The sequence below is a fragment of the Crocodylus porosus genome, unplaced genomic scaffold, assembly GCF_001723895.1.
Source record: "Crocodylus porosus isolate Cpor-Errol unplaced genomic scaffold, CroPor_comp1, whole genome shotgun sequence".
Classification (NCBI taxonomy): Eukaryota; Metazoa; Chordata; order Crocodylia; family Crocodylidae; genus Crocodylus; species Crocodylus porosus.
Window position 1 is genome coordinate 178,074,872 of NW_017728886.1, and position 16,249 is coordinate 178,091,120.

Consider the following 16,249-nt stretch of genomic DNA (forward strand, 5'->3'; position numbering starts at 1 on the left):
CCCTGCTTCCTACAGGGACCGCGCGGCTGCCGGAGCCCCCGAGCGGGCTGAGCCGGGGGTGCCAGTCCCGGGTGGCGGCGGGGGCTCTCCGTCAGGCAGCTGAGCGAGCAGCCTCCCGCCCTGGCCGGGCCGTTGGAAACGGCTGTTGGGGGCTTGCAGGGGGCGTGGCCGCGTGGGGGCAGGTCGGGGCCCAGTCGCAGCGGCTGCCGGCGGCTCAGCGAGGCAGGTGTGGGGTTGTGTCATGGCTCTGTTGCCGGACAAGGCCTCGGAGCTGAAGCAGATCATCCGACAGCAGCTCGCCAAGGTGTCCGGGGGGTGCGGGCGCGGGGCTGTCGGTCCCGGCTGGCGCTGGACGCGCTCCCAGCTCCTAAATGTGAAATAATTGTATTGCAAGCGCGAAATGATTGTATTTGCTGAAAAGCTATCGTACACGGAAATGGATGCAAATATTTTTTCTTATTATTTATTTTCTGTTACTCTGGATAAGGTGCCAGTGGGTGAGTGAGTGACCAAGACCTGGGTTATCCAAGTGGAAGCATTTGTTTATTTCAAGGCAAGCAGTTACAAGAAAGTGCTGACTGCAAACCCAAAAGTCTGTTAAGATTGTCTGGGAGTGACTTGGGTTTTGCGTGTGCTGCATCAACAAGCTGCCCAAAAAATGGTTGTACGTTTTGAACACTTACTATTACTGACTTATGTTGCAGAAAGGTTGAAACTATTGTAGGAATACAATAATTATTGTACGCTTGGCCATGCTGCACTCCTGTCTCAGGCCCTACGAGGTGGCGGGCAGGTGTGCCTGAGCTGTTGGAAGCAGAGGGGCCACGTGGAGAAGCCTCTGAAGAGCCAGGGCAAGGATCCCTCTGGCCACCTGCACCATCTGGCCTCCTTCAAGGTGCTTGTAGGGCTGGCAAGGGCCTCCAGAGGTCAACCTGAGGAAGGTGACTCCCTATCCAAACTAGCCTGTACAAACCATCATCTAAACCCCGCAGGAGACTACTCTCAGCTCTGGCACAGCACAGAAGGCCTAGTACCCTTGCCTGCCTCAGGCAAGGCAGCCAGCGCTTCTCTGGGGTGTTCTTAGTATGCGCTCCATTGAGTGTTTTGTTTATTTTTGGTGGCATGAGTGGTTTTGGCTGTGCACCTGCTGCCAAATGAGCACCCTTCTACCTACCACTAGATAAGGATGTTAAAGGTAACAGCGAGGCCATGGTCTGTGTAACAGATGGGGCTACTCTGGTTTCCTCTGCCCCAGGAAAGCAGCAAGGACCAATTCCTTCCACATTTGTGACAGTGGATCCTGCCCTGTTGCTGCCTTCCTGTTTGATTGTGGTTTATTCTTAGGGGATTGTAATGTTTTTAATATCCCGGCATGCCTCTTTGAAGCATGTAGTTTGAGAACAGGGGTGCTCAACCTGCAGTCCAGGCAGCCATGATATTCAGCCTGCAGGGCTCCCCACTGGTGTGGAATTTGGGTGGCAGGAGAGCGTGGCCACCCTCCATTACTGCTAAATTCCCAAACCTTGCAGATGTGCACTAGGGCTCAGCTGCACCCCCTTCCCCCCCATGGAGCTGGGTCTAGGCAAGCCCCCTTTCTCCCCTTCAAGGGCTGGGCTCCTCCCCTGTGTGACTAGATGGAGCCTGACTGCACTCATCCTGGATGCTGGATTGAGTCCGCCAGCTGCATCTGGCCCACAGATAAACTAGGCTCTACCCAGCTAGCCAACTGGACAAAAAGGTTGAGCACCACTGCTCTATGGTATTAGATGCTCATTGAGGGTTATAACTTATTTGATTAATGTAGGAATGCTATCCTAATGAGCATTGGACAGCAGGTCATAGAAGTTTTTGTCTTCTAGATGGATGTCCATGGAAGGATCCGAGAAGTTCTTGCTGAGACTATACGTGATGAGATAGTGCCCGAGCATCAGCAGTTATCCACAGATGATCTGATGAAAGCTCTGAGACGAAGAGGAATCATTGATGATGTTATGAAGGAACTTAAAGTGGTAACTGTGAGTACATTTTGAAAAGGGAAATGTTTGCACTTTGTTCATCTTGGCATTGTTAAAATTCTTTCAATAGGCAGTGAAAACTCATTTTAGCCCAGTGTCGCTTATGTTGGCTTTATTAATTTCTGGTGTATTGTTGACAAATTAGTAGAGATGCACCAATTAGACATTTTAAGGGCCGATACCAATAGCTGATTTTTAAAGAGGCATATTGGCCAATACTGATCTGATTTCCAGTATAGTTGAGTCCAGCTGGTAAGTCTGTTGGGGGGCGCAAATCAAGACCCCCCCCCCACCACCACCATGGTGAGGGAAGAAGTGGGGCTGTGGCTGGGGCAGGCACGGGACTGAGCTGCAGCTCATCCGGGAATGGATGGGGCAAGGCTTCTGCTGCTGCATGCTGCTCGTCCAGCGGTTCATCCAGTGGCTCCTGCTGCTTGTCTGGGGGTGGGCAGCGTGTGAATGTGCCCCCGGATCTGTGTGCGGCAGGGTGGGCTGCAGCTACGAGCTGGGGCTGAGCAGTTGAAGCAGTGATGGGACGAGCTGCCGGACAAGTGGTGCACAGCAGTGGGAGCTGGCCCCTCCCCCCCGCACCTGGATGAGCCATGGCTCTATCCCATGCTCACCCCAGCTGGGCAGCACCTATTCTCACCTGAGGGGGCATAGGTCTACACTCCCTCACCTTAGGGGCCAGAGGTCTGCCCACCCATGCCACTTCTCTCCCCCTTCCCCTTCCACCACACCAGACTTAACAGCTGGATGCAGCTGTCCAAGCTCCTGGGCTTATGCTGCTCACTGCCTGCATGTTGGCACATGCACGATCAATTATTGGCCACTTCAGGATGATTTCCAATTTTCTTTATATCAGTGCAGATCCGATATTGAACCGATGTATCGGTGCACTTCTACAAATTATTTTAACTTTTATTCTAAAGTCAATGCTGAACTAATAAGTCCAATTACTAGAAGGGTGGTAGTTCAAACATTGTGTGGTAGGGTGGCAGAGAGGTGTGGGATTTTCAGGTTTCAGAAACTGCCAAGAATCTTTAAGAAGTAACGTTTCTTAACGTGGCTCCTTAAAAATGTTTAACTATCATTCCAGGATATGAATGACCAAGAAGTGACCTTAGATCCCAAGCCATCTACCCATTTTGTTGACAGACAACCACCAGTACTGAAGAAAAGTATGTTTTTGTAAATTTTAGTATTTGGATCATAGTTCTGTGAGAGATGAAAATTTGGTTATAGGATATTATTTAATTACTAAATTTCTAATGTGTATTTGGAGTGTATATAAGTTTCAGAAGATGAGATGTTTTTCTGTTTATTTAGATTAAATAGAAGAGCGTAAATAACAGAATAGTGTCAGTAGGCAAACAGCAGAAACCCTCAATGTTTATCATACATTTAAACATTTGCCATATTTCTTTAATATACATTTTTATGGATTTTTTCAGGCATCTTTGGGGGAGATTTTCTTGTTTTGATCTTTTATTAGTTGAGTGATGATTTGAAAACATTTCTTAAGACCGGTTAGCAGTTTCTTCATGTTTGTTGCTACACTTTGCAGCTAATATTGACCCAACACGGAGGTATCTTTACCTTCAGGTTTTGGGTGGAAAAGCTTTTCTGGAACATCTACAAGAACCTGAACCCTTGCCTGGCCAAACGTGTTCTACCTTCACTCTGTATTTACTTTTTCGAAACCAACGATTCCGTTCTAAGCCTGTCCCGTGTGCCTGTGAACCAGACTTTCATGATGGTTTTTTACTTGAAGTCCACAAGGATAGCCTAGGTAAGAAAAACTCCAAGCTTAAAAATAAGTGCCATATGTTGTGCTTACCTTGCAGAGCTGTTTTGAGATGCTGATATTATGATAGATAACTGGCTTATGCAAGTGAAAGTTGCTGCTCTCTGATGCAATCATTTTTCAAAACTACATTGGTGTTATTGTGATTTTTAGTTGGAAAAGTTAGACTTTTACAGTAATTTTCCACATATGTTTGTCCTTTCAGGATTAGAAAATGTAGACAGATTAGATTATTTTTGAGATTGTCAGTGTGCATAATTTATATTAGCTTGTCTATACAAGTGGTTGCCACTTTTTTGTGTGTCCTTGGTAGTAGCTTTTGGTACAGCAGTCTCGTATGCTGATTCCTTGCACTTATGAGTACAGAAGGAATGTGGTAATTTAGGCGGCACAAATACATGTAGGCTGTAAAAGGAATTTAATGGGCAAGATTTTACACTTTTGAAAAATCTCAGAAATAATATTTTTCCTCTAATCTTTAATAAGAGGGAATGTCAAACATGCAGGCTGGATCTGGCCTTTAGAGCCATATGATATGGCCTGTGTGTCTCAGACTGACTCTACATACCCTGTGCAGCATATAGAACTGGTTTGGCCCATGGGCTGATCCAGGTACCACGGATACTGCTTATGGCACAGGGTGCTGGTCTGGGGTGTGCTTTGCTTGCAAGCACCTGTGCTTGGAATAACCCTGCATGCTGATTCTGGGGCTGCTCCGGATTGGGTTGTGCCAGAACCTGTGCACAAGATCAGTCCAGTGGAGTGCTACATGCAGTGTGCACCCTATGCAGGCTCCCTGTGCCACATGCAGCATAGGCTGGCCCTACTCTGGGGCTTATACTGGCTGGAGTGTGCAGGCTGAAACCAGCCAGCACACTACAGGGCACTGTGTGCGCTGCATGTGGCACGGGGGCTGGCACATGGCACAGACTGTATGCAGCACCCTGCTGGACCAGCCCTGTGCACTGGCTCTGGTGTGCACAGATGGCCTGTGGCTCCATGTGGGCTGGCCCTGGAGCCATTGCTAAGAAATGGTCTGGCAGGGTGCTGCATGCCATGTGCAGTGCCTATGGTGCTGGGTCCACCCTGTGCTCTGTGTGTAGTGTGCACTGGGCTTATGCTGCCTGTGGCACGTGGACTGGACCTGGTGCTGAGGGAGCTGCCTGAAGCACTAGGGGCCAGCAAAGGTTGTGTGCTGCATGCAGCAGCCTGCCAGACCAGTCCTGCATGCTGACTGTGGCACAGCCTGAACTGGCCCTGGAACCAACTTGCCGGTGCAGTTCAGCAGGGAGTCTCATGTAACATGTACCTTATGCCATCTCCTTGGGCCACAGCCACTGAAAGCAGCACCAAGGCCAGTGTGTACTGCCTGTAACATAGGGGGCAGGCACAGGGAGCTCACTATACATGGTGCCCTTCTGGACTGAACTTGTAAGCTGGCTGACTCACTGGCTGGCCTGCACCATAGACTGGCCCAGACACTCTTGGATCAGATTAATTTAGCACCCCAGTAAAATAAGATATGTATAGACTAAAGGCATGCAGGGATAGGTCTGTGCCTTGCCTGCCTGTTTTAAGCCCAAAAAGACTATCATATTGTTCAGGGAGAACAAACTCCATTTTCTAATGGAAAATATTAAATAGTCATATTGTTAGGTGCAAATACAGTGAATGATATGTTTTGTCATGGTGAAGCAATACATGAAGGTTCTGTAAACATACAGAGACATATAGTAAATGTAATAATGCAGATTTTTTTATACTAAATCAGAGAACTGGTTCATCTATTTCATTACCAAATGTTTCAGTAGGTGATGTTAGAAACTTCCTGAGAGAGTGGAATAACTTAATAGAGAATGATGCCTCCTAATCTTTAGCTTTTAGTAGCTGGTTTGTGAGTAGATGCATAATAGCTTGCTACTTAAAAAAAATAGCGAAAAGTAGTTAAAGTTCATTGTAAGTGTCTAATATTTCAATACTACTAAGTTCTTTCTTCAAATATGACTTGGAGCAGTGGGTTCCTGCTGTGGTGAGATAAAAAAATGAAAACAGAAACATTTGATTATCCTTGTTTTTATATTATTTGAATGTCCAAATATGCTGCGTCTGAACTTTATTTTCTGTCAAATACAGTATTCATTTTCTCTGTCTTTGTATCTTGTCTGTTCCCATTTGTGGTCTTTGTATACAGAACTCTTAGTCTCTTCATTCTTTACCCATGTGCATGTCTTTCCATGATTTAATCATTATCTGTCTCTGAGCCCTTTGTACATGGGCTCTATGTCTCTTAAGAGTGGCCAGACCTGACTGCTTCTAAATACTGTATTGACCTGAATCCCCAATGACTTCAAATTTAAGATGATCCCCGCCCCTCATTAGATTCTGCACATGGAACAGTATACATTTTGCCAGTTCCATAGATGGAATCTAATTATTGGAAAGCAGAAGGAGGAAGGCGAGTGGTGAGGAGGCAAGTGTCCCCTGGCTCTGTACTGGGTCCCTTGCCCCTCTGGCTGCATGCTGGGTTCTGCACTGATCCCTGGCTCAGCATGGAGCCAGAAAGCAGCACAGGTCTCAGTGCTCATACCCTTTCTGCTCTCTGGCTTCACATGGGATCCTGCTGCTTCCTGGGTCTGTACTGATTCCCTAGTCACTCTTTAGTTCCTTCCTGGGTTGTGTGCTGCTCCCTGGCTCCCTAATGAGCAGGGAAGCAGTAGGGGAACTGACGTGGAGCCAGGAAGCAGCACAGATCCCAGCATACAGCCAGACAGTGGTGAGGGAATCAGCAGTGGGTCCTGTGCTGCTCTCTGGCTGTGCACTGAGCCAGGAAGCAGTAGAATCCAAGATGGAACTAGAGCCATGGGTAGGGAATTAACATGGAACCAGGGAGTAATACAGGGCTCAGCATTGCCTGCAAGTATTGCATTTTTACTTAATACTCAATTCTAAGACAAGGCTTCATTTTCCCCAGGTTGTATAGGGGAAAACCTTGTCTTGGAATTGAGTAAATATGACCCATGCAAAATTTAAAAAACATTGAGGGGTTTAATGGCATGTTCTCTCTAAGGCAATTTAAATGCAAGCTTGTAAAAATAATGCAATCACTGTATTATCCTAATTACAGCATTCTTGCTCTTGTTTTTTATTGTTCTAAAATGGTAGGTGATGGAAGTAAGATGATGGATGCAACCACTATGTTATCTATATGCGATCCAGTGCATATGGTCCTGATCAAAACAGACATGTTTGGTGAGACATCACTCATAGCATCCTACTTCCTGGAGTGGCGATCTGCCCTTGTTGCAGAGAACAGAATAACAAATATTGCGGTAGAACTCCTGGGTGTAGGTAAGATTTAACGTTAAAGTTATAATGACAATACCAAGATTTACACTGTCCATCATGATTTTACTAATAAACATATGACAAGGAAATATTATAGTAAATTCCATGAAATCTGTGATCAGATCTTCTTTAGGCAAAAAACAAAAATTGAATTCTAAATTCTTTTCTGTGGTGAATGGGAAGTGGAATTTCCCATTCATATCTGTTCTGTCGTGTAAGTTGCCAGAAATATAGATCTCCAAAAGATGAAGTAATCTATCAACAAAAAGGGTCTCTGGCCAGTGCTTTACTGAAAAGCCCATTTTTTGCTTTCTTTTGAAGAGAAATGTGCTGGATTTCTAGCAGTTTGCTGTCCTTGAACCCTAAATAAGGGGCTTTCTGTTCTGTATTAGCCTCCTGCTAGTTGGTGTGTGATGCACTGAGGTTCTAACTCACATCACTGACCTTTTTCTCCTTTCTCTTTGCCCTGTACCTTTTTGGATGCTACAGAGGTAATAGGTGAATTCTTGAGGCTCTTTAGTCTAACCATGCACAGACCCAGGAGGGAGAAGTCCATGATTTCCAGTCCTAGCTCTACCAGAGAATTCACTATATATTCTAAAGGACTGGTCCCTAGGGGTGTATCCCTGAACATTTGGGATTCGGTCCCACATGCTTGGCACCACTCCCTCCCAGCCACCTGGGTGCCACGATTGGGTCCTGGAGCCTGGTGCTGCTCCCACCTGACCCTGCTCAGTGGGATTGAGCACCCAATCCAGTGTGCAGGGCCCTGGGCTTCTCACATGTTCTGAAATTTGGTGGTAAGGGAGCAGTGCCACCACTCTCCTACCACTAAGTTTCCAGATCTGTGTAGAGCTCCAGGGACCAGATGACATGGGGCTGCGAGCCAGGGGTTGAGCACTGCTGGTGTAGTAAAGACTCCAGTGAGTAAAACCTAGAATCTAGTTGAAGGGAAAGTAGTCCGTCCTCCTGTTGATTTATCATTTCCAGTAAAGTTCTGTGGTTTTAATTAAATTTAAAAAAAGCATGATGCTAATATTTTCCCTAAGTGTTTTTAAAATAAAACTGGATTTGCGTAGGATTGCTACATAAAAAACTACACTTTCATTTCCTTTGTATTATATGGGACTGCATGTTATATCAAAAGTGTGTTTCAGTCTTGTAGTTAGTTTAGTAGATGTTTTTGTTGTTTTAATTAAATGTCAAAATCAGTGAACCTGCTAATTTTTATGCTGCTTGGATGCACTTGATTTATTTTGTAGATACTACCATTTGATACAGCTAGATTATCTGAGACTGTTGTTTATATCTTACTTTCCACTGTCATCTCTTACACTCTTCTCTGCATTTTTCCATGTGTTTGTTCCAGATATTTTATCAGATAATACTTCTAAATAGTGAGCTCTCTTGGGTAGTAGTTCTTTTTCATTCTGTTTGTACATCTAGTGTAATGGGTCTCTGAACTTCAGTTGGGGTTTTACAGTGTTTGTGCAATACAGATAAGAGGCACACAAAACTTTAACCTTTTGTCTCATTATTCGGCATGTAGGAAGCACACATTTCTTCTTGTTTTTAACCTTGAATGTGACACAATTGGAGGGGGAATGCAGGGAATATTTCTGTGCGTTTGCTCTCAGATAGCTGGATGGTGGGGGTAGGACTGGAGGCAGGGGTGTTGTTAAATGACCCTAGATTTCTCAGTGGACTGATTAATATTGTGCTTCAAAGGTACAGAATCAAAAGTTTCTGTTGGAGTCTTAAATATCAGACTTGAAATGTATCCACAGCTGAATAAGATACTGTCCCAGGAAATAATTAATACTCAGGTAAGTAATTTCTAATTTATACCCGTTGTATTCTGGAGCAGAGCGGGTATTTATGGTGTTTTTTAAATTCACTTTCCTGTTTACAAGTAGTTGTTTAAAAATGCAATGCCAGAGAAGAATATAAATTGTCCTAGAGTATTCGTGTTGAAAAACGATGCTGGGTAGGGGTGTGCATGCAGTGGATCATGGCTCTGCCCCAGCTCTAGACCATGCTGTCACTGCCACAAGATCCTGGCCCCAGAGCAGCTCTCTGCCCAGCTGTGTGCCCTGCCAGTACTGCTGGGGCAGGTCTCCATGGAAACCCTGGCCCCTGCACTGTCACAGCTGCTGCTGGGGTCTCTATGGAAACCAACAAAGTGGTGTAGGCAGGGGCTGCTGGGAAATGGAGTCTGGCCACAGGCCAGATCCACCATTTTGCCCTCCTCTAAGCTAAAAAGTCTCCAGGACTGTGAAACAGGAGGAGAGAGACCAGGACCAGCTAGCAGACAGCAGATTAGACCTCAAATGTTAACTTTATTAGTGGAATATCAAGACCATTAAAAAGAGAAATTATCAATAACAACTGTGGAGGGTAGAACTAGTCAACAGATTCCCTCGGCTGCCTTAATACTTAGCAACAGCTGCTGCACTGTCATGCAAGAATTAAAGCATGTATGTGGGAAAATAGTGTTATTGAAGTAATTTTCTTGTGAGTCATAACACTGCCAAGCAAAAATGTAAAGTAAAGTTGTTTCAGGGCATTTCTTTTTCTTAAGATAATATTACATGTTAGATATATTATGTATCTTACTACATCTGTTGCTTCCTACTGAAAATCTATGCAATCACAACAGCAACTAGCCTGTCAATCCCAAAAGCTGATAAGTACTGGCATAAAGGCGCACGCAGGTTTGATTGTATGTTTGTTCTTTTAAAAAAAAAAAAAAAGTATATGCAGTCAACTTTGATTATGAAGACAAATCTAGTGAAACTTTTGGTGTATTAGTCTTCAAAAAAGAAACCAAACAATATGTTTTTCATTAACTACTAGAAAATATTTCCCATTTTATTTCCTAATCCTAAATAAGATTACCTTGTAGCACTTGCAGGACTGTTATAAATATTAAGATTGTTTTTAAAGAACTTTGGGAGATGATGCCACCTCTTAAAGAAAAATGGGGGGGCAATATTGACAGGGTAGAGTCTTCTGGCATCTCTACCAAGAATATTAAAAGAAAATAAATATATTTTAATTGCAGCTTGCTTTAGAACACCAGAAAACAGCAGAAAAAGAACGTTTGTTTCTTGTGTATGCTAAACAGTGGTGGAGAGAATACCTGCAGATCAGGTCTTCACATAACACAAGGCTGGTAAAGATTTTTGCACAGGTTTGTAAATTCAGCTAAAAAATGTGGACCACCTGTTTACAACTACTTCAAGGTGTTTTTAGTTATGTATATAGACTACAAATAGAGTTTACTGTTTTTATGTAAGTGTTCATGTGTTCCAGCTGGGCAGTAGGAGTGGGGTTTGCCAAGCCCTGGGGAACAGGAAATGGGTATTAGGAAGCTATCCCCCACCCTGGTCCATGGCCCTTCAAGCTTTAAATGCTGCATGTATTGCTTAGCTGGGTAGCACACTCAGTAATTTAAGAGCCAGGGTGCCAGAATGCAGGTGCAGGGAAGCTATCTATGTGGTACGCAAGGCAATGTAAAATGGAGGGGCCTGCCTATTGACAACCTCCTCCCTTCCCAGGTAGGGGAGAGGACAGGATTTCAAATAATGGGTTCCCCTCAGGGCAGGGGTGGCCCAAGGAGCAGCCCTCCTGTGCGTCCTGCCTGGAGAGCTCCCCTGTGTACATTCCAGCCCCTGGCCTGATCTTTCTGCTGGTAAGAATTCCTTAGAAATTAATGTCTATACATGTCCATAACAGTCCAGCTCTACATGACATAAAAGTATATGTGTGAATAATAATTGTGATCTCTAGTAATTCATTTCCTTCATGAGTCCAGTCCATTTCAAACAGCCACTGCTTTTCTTAAGCTGACTTAACATGTTAGAAACACATTTTCTCCTTTCCCACCCCAATGTAATATTCTCTCCTTTCTCCATTCTTCAGCTTCTGCAAAATTGCAATTGACAGGGGCCTAAAATGGGCAGTTTTGGATGCTTAGTAACTAACAGCTTTTTCAGAACATAAAAACCTTGCAGCTGCACCCCTTTAAAAAAACAAACACAAATGTCTAACCTGTTAAAAATAGTCTTAAAATAGATATTTTGTAATTTAGGTACCAAATTGAGGACTTGTGGAGTTATTGTAGGAGGTTTTATAGTGTTTGTTTGGTGGTGGTGGTGATTGTTGTTTTTTAATAAGTTATTGGTAGCTTTATTTGGCTGTGTTATGGCTGAAATATTGTTACCTGGAAGAATTTTAAAAACTTTGAAGAGACTGGCATTCTTTTGCAGAAAAACAAAATGATAGAATCAGAAATTTCTTCTAATTCTGTTTATTGGAAAATTTGAGGAAATTCTAAGGATTAATAACATCTACTTAATTTGATTTAAATCAGTTGTCAATTAATATAGATCACTGTTAAGTTTATACATTGAAATGCTGTGGAAGTAGAATACAGACTTGGAGTAGCTTAAATCTAGCTCTGTTCTGTAGTATTCTAAAAGTTTACTGCTGTCATAGCTGTTTTGTAGGTCTTTAAAATGAGCTGGTCATGGTTTACATAAAAGCTAAAATTTATAATAATAATAACAGTGTTCTTGGTCTCTTAATTTTCTTCCATTTTTGTTCACTTGTATTGCTATAATTAGAAGTTTGAACAATTTATTTTTCATTTGTTTCTCCCAGAAACTTTCATGAATGCACGTTTTGTTAAAAAATAGGTAAATAAAAATTGCTGTCTAAAACTAGTGTTGCAATTGGCACCCTTGTTACCAGTCATGGATTGGGCAGGGATTGACTGAGCATGGAGACTGAACTTGTTTTAGTCAGTAGGACAGAGAAAGTTGAAGCTAGGATAGCAAGTACTTGATATCTGTTCCACAGATTTAAAGACTATCAGCTTATTAATTTTTATCAGTAATAAATTCATTTAATTTTCTTTTATCTTCTATTTTACTTTTTTTCTAAAAAGGTTTTAAAATGAGATAAAAGGAATGGTATTTTTTTTCCTTAAGAGTGTGCTTTGCATAGTTTTTTAAGTAAAAGTTCTAGGTCAGTTGCACAGTTTACTTCTTTGCTGTGGAGTCATTGATTCCCCCAAAAAAGAACAAAGCTGTTTTTCTTTTATGGGGAACTTCGATTACTTATCATTTGTCATAATATTTTAATGTTTAGGATGAAAACAGGATAAACCGTCCAGTATGTTCTTATATCAGGCCACTTCGAGCAGGCCGATTGCTGGACACACCTAGACAAGCTGCAAGATTTGTCAGTGTCCTCGGTTATGAAAGAGCTCCTGTCATTGGAGGAGGAAGTGGTAAACAAGAACAGTGGTGCACCCTTCTCGCTTTTCTATGTAGAAACAAGGTATAATGGCCTAGTTTTATGTAAGACAATACAGACAAAAGTATGGAAGTGGTATATGTTGAAAAATCTTTTTAAATTTAATTTGTGATATACAGAAATTGGACTAATAGGGATTATATATGCTGTATTTTGTCTATCATTAAATATAAATATATGTAATCTCTATAATAGGAATGTTATTGTACCTCTGGTGTTCCAGGGAATATGCAAGAAGTAAGGTTTCTTTGGTAATAACTTTTTTATTGGACCAACTATATGGGTCAGGGATGGGCAAAATGGCAGATCTGGCTGGAGGCCAGACTCCCATTTTCCAGCAGCCCCTACCTGCCTGGGGCCAGTTTCCATGGAGACCCCCCAACAGCAGCCACACTGTGATAGTGTGAGGCTGGGGTTTCCATGGGGACAAGCCCCAGCAGCGCTGGCAGTGTGGCACAGCAGGGTGCAGAGCTGCTGCCAGCCCGGTTGAGATCTTGTGGCAGTGATGGCACTGTCTGGAGCTGGGGCAGAGCTGTGATCCACTGTCTGCACGCCCCTGCCTGGGCATGCAGGCTGCAGAGCACAGCTTTGTCCTAGCTCTGGACCACGCTGTCGCTGCCACAAGATCCCAGGCCGGCTCCAGAGCAGCTCCCCACCCTGCCAGCAGGGACGGCGCTAGTGGGAGGTTGGAGGGGGCAGTAGTGCCACTGTCCACCACGAACAGGCGGCAGCAGCTGAGCCCACCCCACTCCTGCCCACAGCACAGCATCCTCACCTGGAAGAGGCTGGCACTGCTGCTAACTGCCAGTCTTTATGGGGCTGGCCCTGTACGGATGCTGCTGGGGTCTCCGTGGAAACCAGCCCAGCCACATGAGCAAGGGCTGCTGGGAAATGGAGTTCACTGCTGGCCAGATCTGGCCTGTTGGCCGAACTTTGGCTGCCCCGGTATAGTTGGAAGAGATGGATGTTAGACAAACTTGTGGGCACAAAGTACCTTTCCTCTGGTGTGACAAAGAAGCAGGATCATCTTAAGCCTAAATACCAGATACAGCATTCAATGGCTTGTGCACTTAATTTTATGTTAGCCAGAGGGTTGCAGACTTTTTTCTTGCGTATTCCCTGGACTGTCATGAGTACAGAACTCCTACTCCACTACAATATATAACAAAATTTTCTGTTTTCAATGGAGAGTGAATAATATGTAAGGAAGAAAAAGAAGCCAGACTACCCACTGATGTCTACTTCTTGCATGTATATAAGTAACATAAGTTAGTTGCTTAAGAATGTTATTGTCAAAAAATGCTTGGAAATTTAAACTTGAAACTCTTTTTGATTTCTGATTTTTAAACTGTAGATACCCTTAATTATTAGCTATGCTCTGTGAAACAGTAACATAATTTGTTATATTTTCATCAGATATTTGCCTGTATTTAATGTATATATTTTGAAGTACTCCTGAAGGCACCTGATGTTCCAGATTGTATTTTGTTTTTTAAAGCGTTTCCAAAATAATATTAACAGAAATCCTCATCAATATTCATAACCAGAATGTGAATCAAGAAATAAATGAGAATTTTCTCATAAACTGCATTCTGCTTTAAAATCATGTAAAATTGAAATAAAACTTAAATTTACAGCATACCTTGGCTAGAAGAAAAGGAAACAATACTCATTATAGAAAAATAAAAACAGTCAGGTGGATGGATTTTTTTTCTGTCTTCTGTCTCTATTTATGAAAGCATGTCTATAAAATGAGCTGTGGGTATGGTCCTCAGCCTACACTTGGTGGCCAGGTATCCATATTACAAATGAACCTGATTGGCCACCTTTATATTCTTCCATGAGAAGATACAGGTCAGTACATCTCCTGGTCCCACATCAGTAATAGTGTTCCTGGAATGGAGTTGAGATGCTGTCAAGTTAACTTGTGACCTTGCCTTACTGTCCTATAAATATAGCTCTTGAAAAATAATTAAACAATTACCTGTTAAATCGTGATTGAAAGCCTTGTCTTCATACATGTTAAACTACTTATTTAATTAATATGTTCACTTTCTAGGGTGACTGTGAAGATCATGCTAACCTTTTATGTAGCCTTCTCCTTGGTTATGGATTAAAAGCCTTTGTTTGTGTAGGAACAAAAGCAAAAGCAGTCCCTCACGCATGGGTAATGACTTGTGGAACTGATGGAATCATCACTTTTTGGGAGAGTTTAACAGGACACAGGTGGGTAAGCAATGTAAAGGAGTTAAGGTCTCATTATTATTTTTTTTTTTAATTATTTTTTTATTTACTTTTAACTTTAATTTATTATTTTTGTCCTCCAACATAAATAGAGCATATAGGATGGTGACCCAAGCAGTGGCATAAAATACTAAAATTGAACTCTTATCTAAGTGGCTCAAACTTTGAGTTCTTAAATTGAGCTAAGAAAGTTCATGGTCTGCTGAAGTGCTGTGGCTTCCAGAATTTAAATTTATTTTGGGAATGTCCAGAGTAGATTGTGGTATAACAGTCACTGCTGGTTTTGTGTTATGCAAGTGGATGCTCAAACATGTCACTTGCTGCCAGGTATGAAGAATGTAGAACATTTTAAATTTGGCACAAGAACATGTGAAAATCCATCACTGTTCATCTTTGCCAAATATTCTTACGTAAAATTCCAGTCTGGACTCTGGTACAGCAATCCTTTTTACTGGCTTGCTCTAAATAAGTCATTTCTTCTGTCCTGCATTGTTTTAGGTCAGTCAGCTTGCCCTACTATTACTTGCCGTATTATTATTTGAACTACTTGCTCATCTAGAGCAGAGGTCAGCAACCTGTGGGCCATGAGCCTGATCTGGCTAGTGAATAGACAAGATCGGGCCTGCAGCAGCTTAGTGAATTGACAGTATTTTCCAGCCACAGGAACAGAGGAGGCATTCCCCAGATCCTATAGCCTGCCCTGTTCATTGTATTCTCTCTGGGTACTCCCGGGCTCCCAGTGCTTGCCCTACTTTATTTCTTCCCTTCACAGCATCTGATGGTCATCGGATATGGGGTTGTAGCCCATGTTTTGAGCTGGGTCACAAGTAGTGGGCCACAGTGGCAAATGGTTGCCAGCCCTTTATCTATAACTTTAGTAAATATTCTCAGTTAATTAGTTTTGCTGAGCCAAGTGCCTACTCCATTAGTTTTTGAGGAACGGAGGTTTCTCTGCAGTCTGTTAAGAGCTTGCAGAATTTGCATTTTCTTTCTCTTGCCTTTGCAACTCTTCTGTGATTAGTCCATTTTTCAAATATTAGGAAGATGTATAGGTTTCCTCTTCCTAGACTTTTTCAGTAAAATAAAAAATACAAAATTCAAAAATTAAAATGCTGTTGACAATTAGTCGGTCTTGCACCCCACTGCTGACTGTCCTTGATTTTAAAAATCAACTAAACATTTTTTTTACAGTATTAATAACATTTTTTTTTATTTAAAATGTATTTACTGGGCAATTTTTGTAATTTTCCATTAAATACACTGGATCATTTATAGTGATACCCAGTTAAGATAATGTGAATGGTGGCAGGAGTCTTTAATACAGAGGCAAGAAAAGGAGTGTTCATACACCATTTCCTTGGTGTTGCATGTTGCTGTTTTTTCACTGGGAATTGGGTAAATTTAAATTATTATATATATACTAGCAAATTGCCTGTCAAAAATGACCTGGGGGGCAGGCACCCACCACCCCATGGCACCACCGCCTCCCAGGAGCAGGGGGGAAGCTTGCATGCGG

At 42.8% G+C, this 16,249-nt stretch overlaps 1 protein-coding gene across 3 annotated transcripts in view; it reads left to right on the forward strand.

Moving 5' to 3' along the window:
* The first annotated feature begins 195 nt into the window (after positions 1–195).
* Positions 196–16,249, forward strand: part of CEP76 (centrosomal protein 76) — a 21,850-nt gene continuing 5,796 nt past the window's right edge. Inside the window, exons 1-9 of one of the 3 annotated variants that reach the window (XM_019545596.1) lie at positions 196–304; positions 1,860–2,015; positions 3,115–3,196; positions 3,583–3,807; positions 6,985–7,170; positions 8,896–8,993; positions 10,232–10,360; positions 12,322–12,513; positions 14,549–14,715. In XM_019545596.1, the coding sequence (XP_019401141.1) occupies positions 242–304; positions 1,860–2,015; positions 3,115–3,196; positions 3,583–3,807; positions 6,985–7,170; positions 8,896–8,993; positions 10,232–10,360; positions 12,322–12,513; positions 14,549–14,715 (1,298 nt within the window). In that variant the 5' untranslated portion in view covers positions 196–241. The remainder of the gene's footprint in view (positions 305–1,859; positions 2,016–3,114; positions 3,197–3,582; positions 3,808–6,984; positions 7,171–8,895; positions 8,994–10,231; positions 10,361–12,321; positions 12,514–14,548; positions 14,716–16,249) is intronic. The other 2 variants (XM_019545605.1, XM_019545611.1) reach the window with 2 other exon arrangements.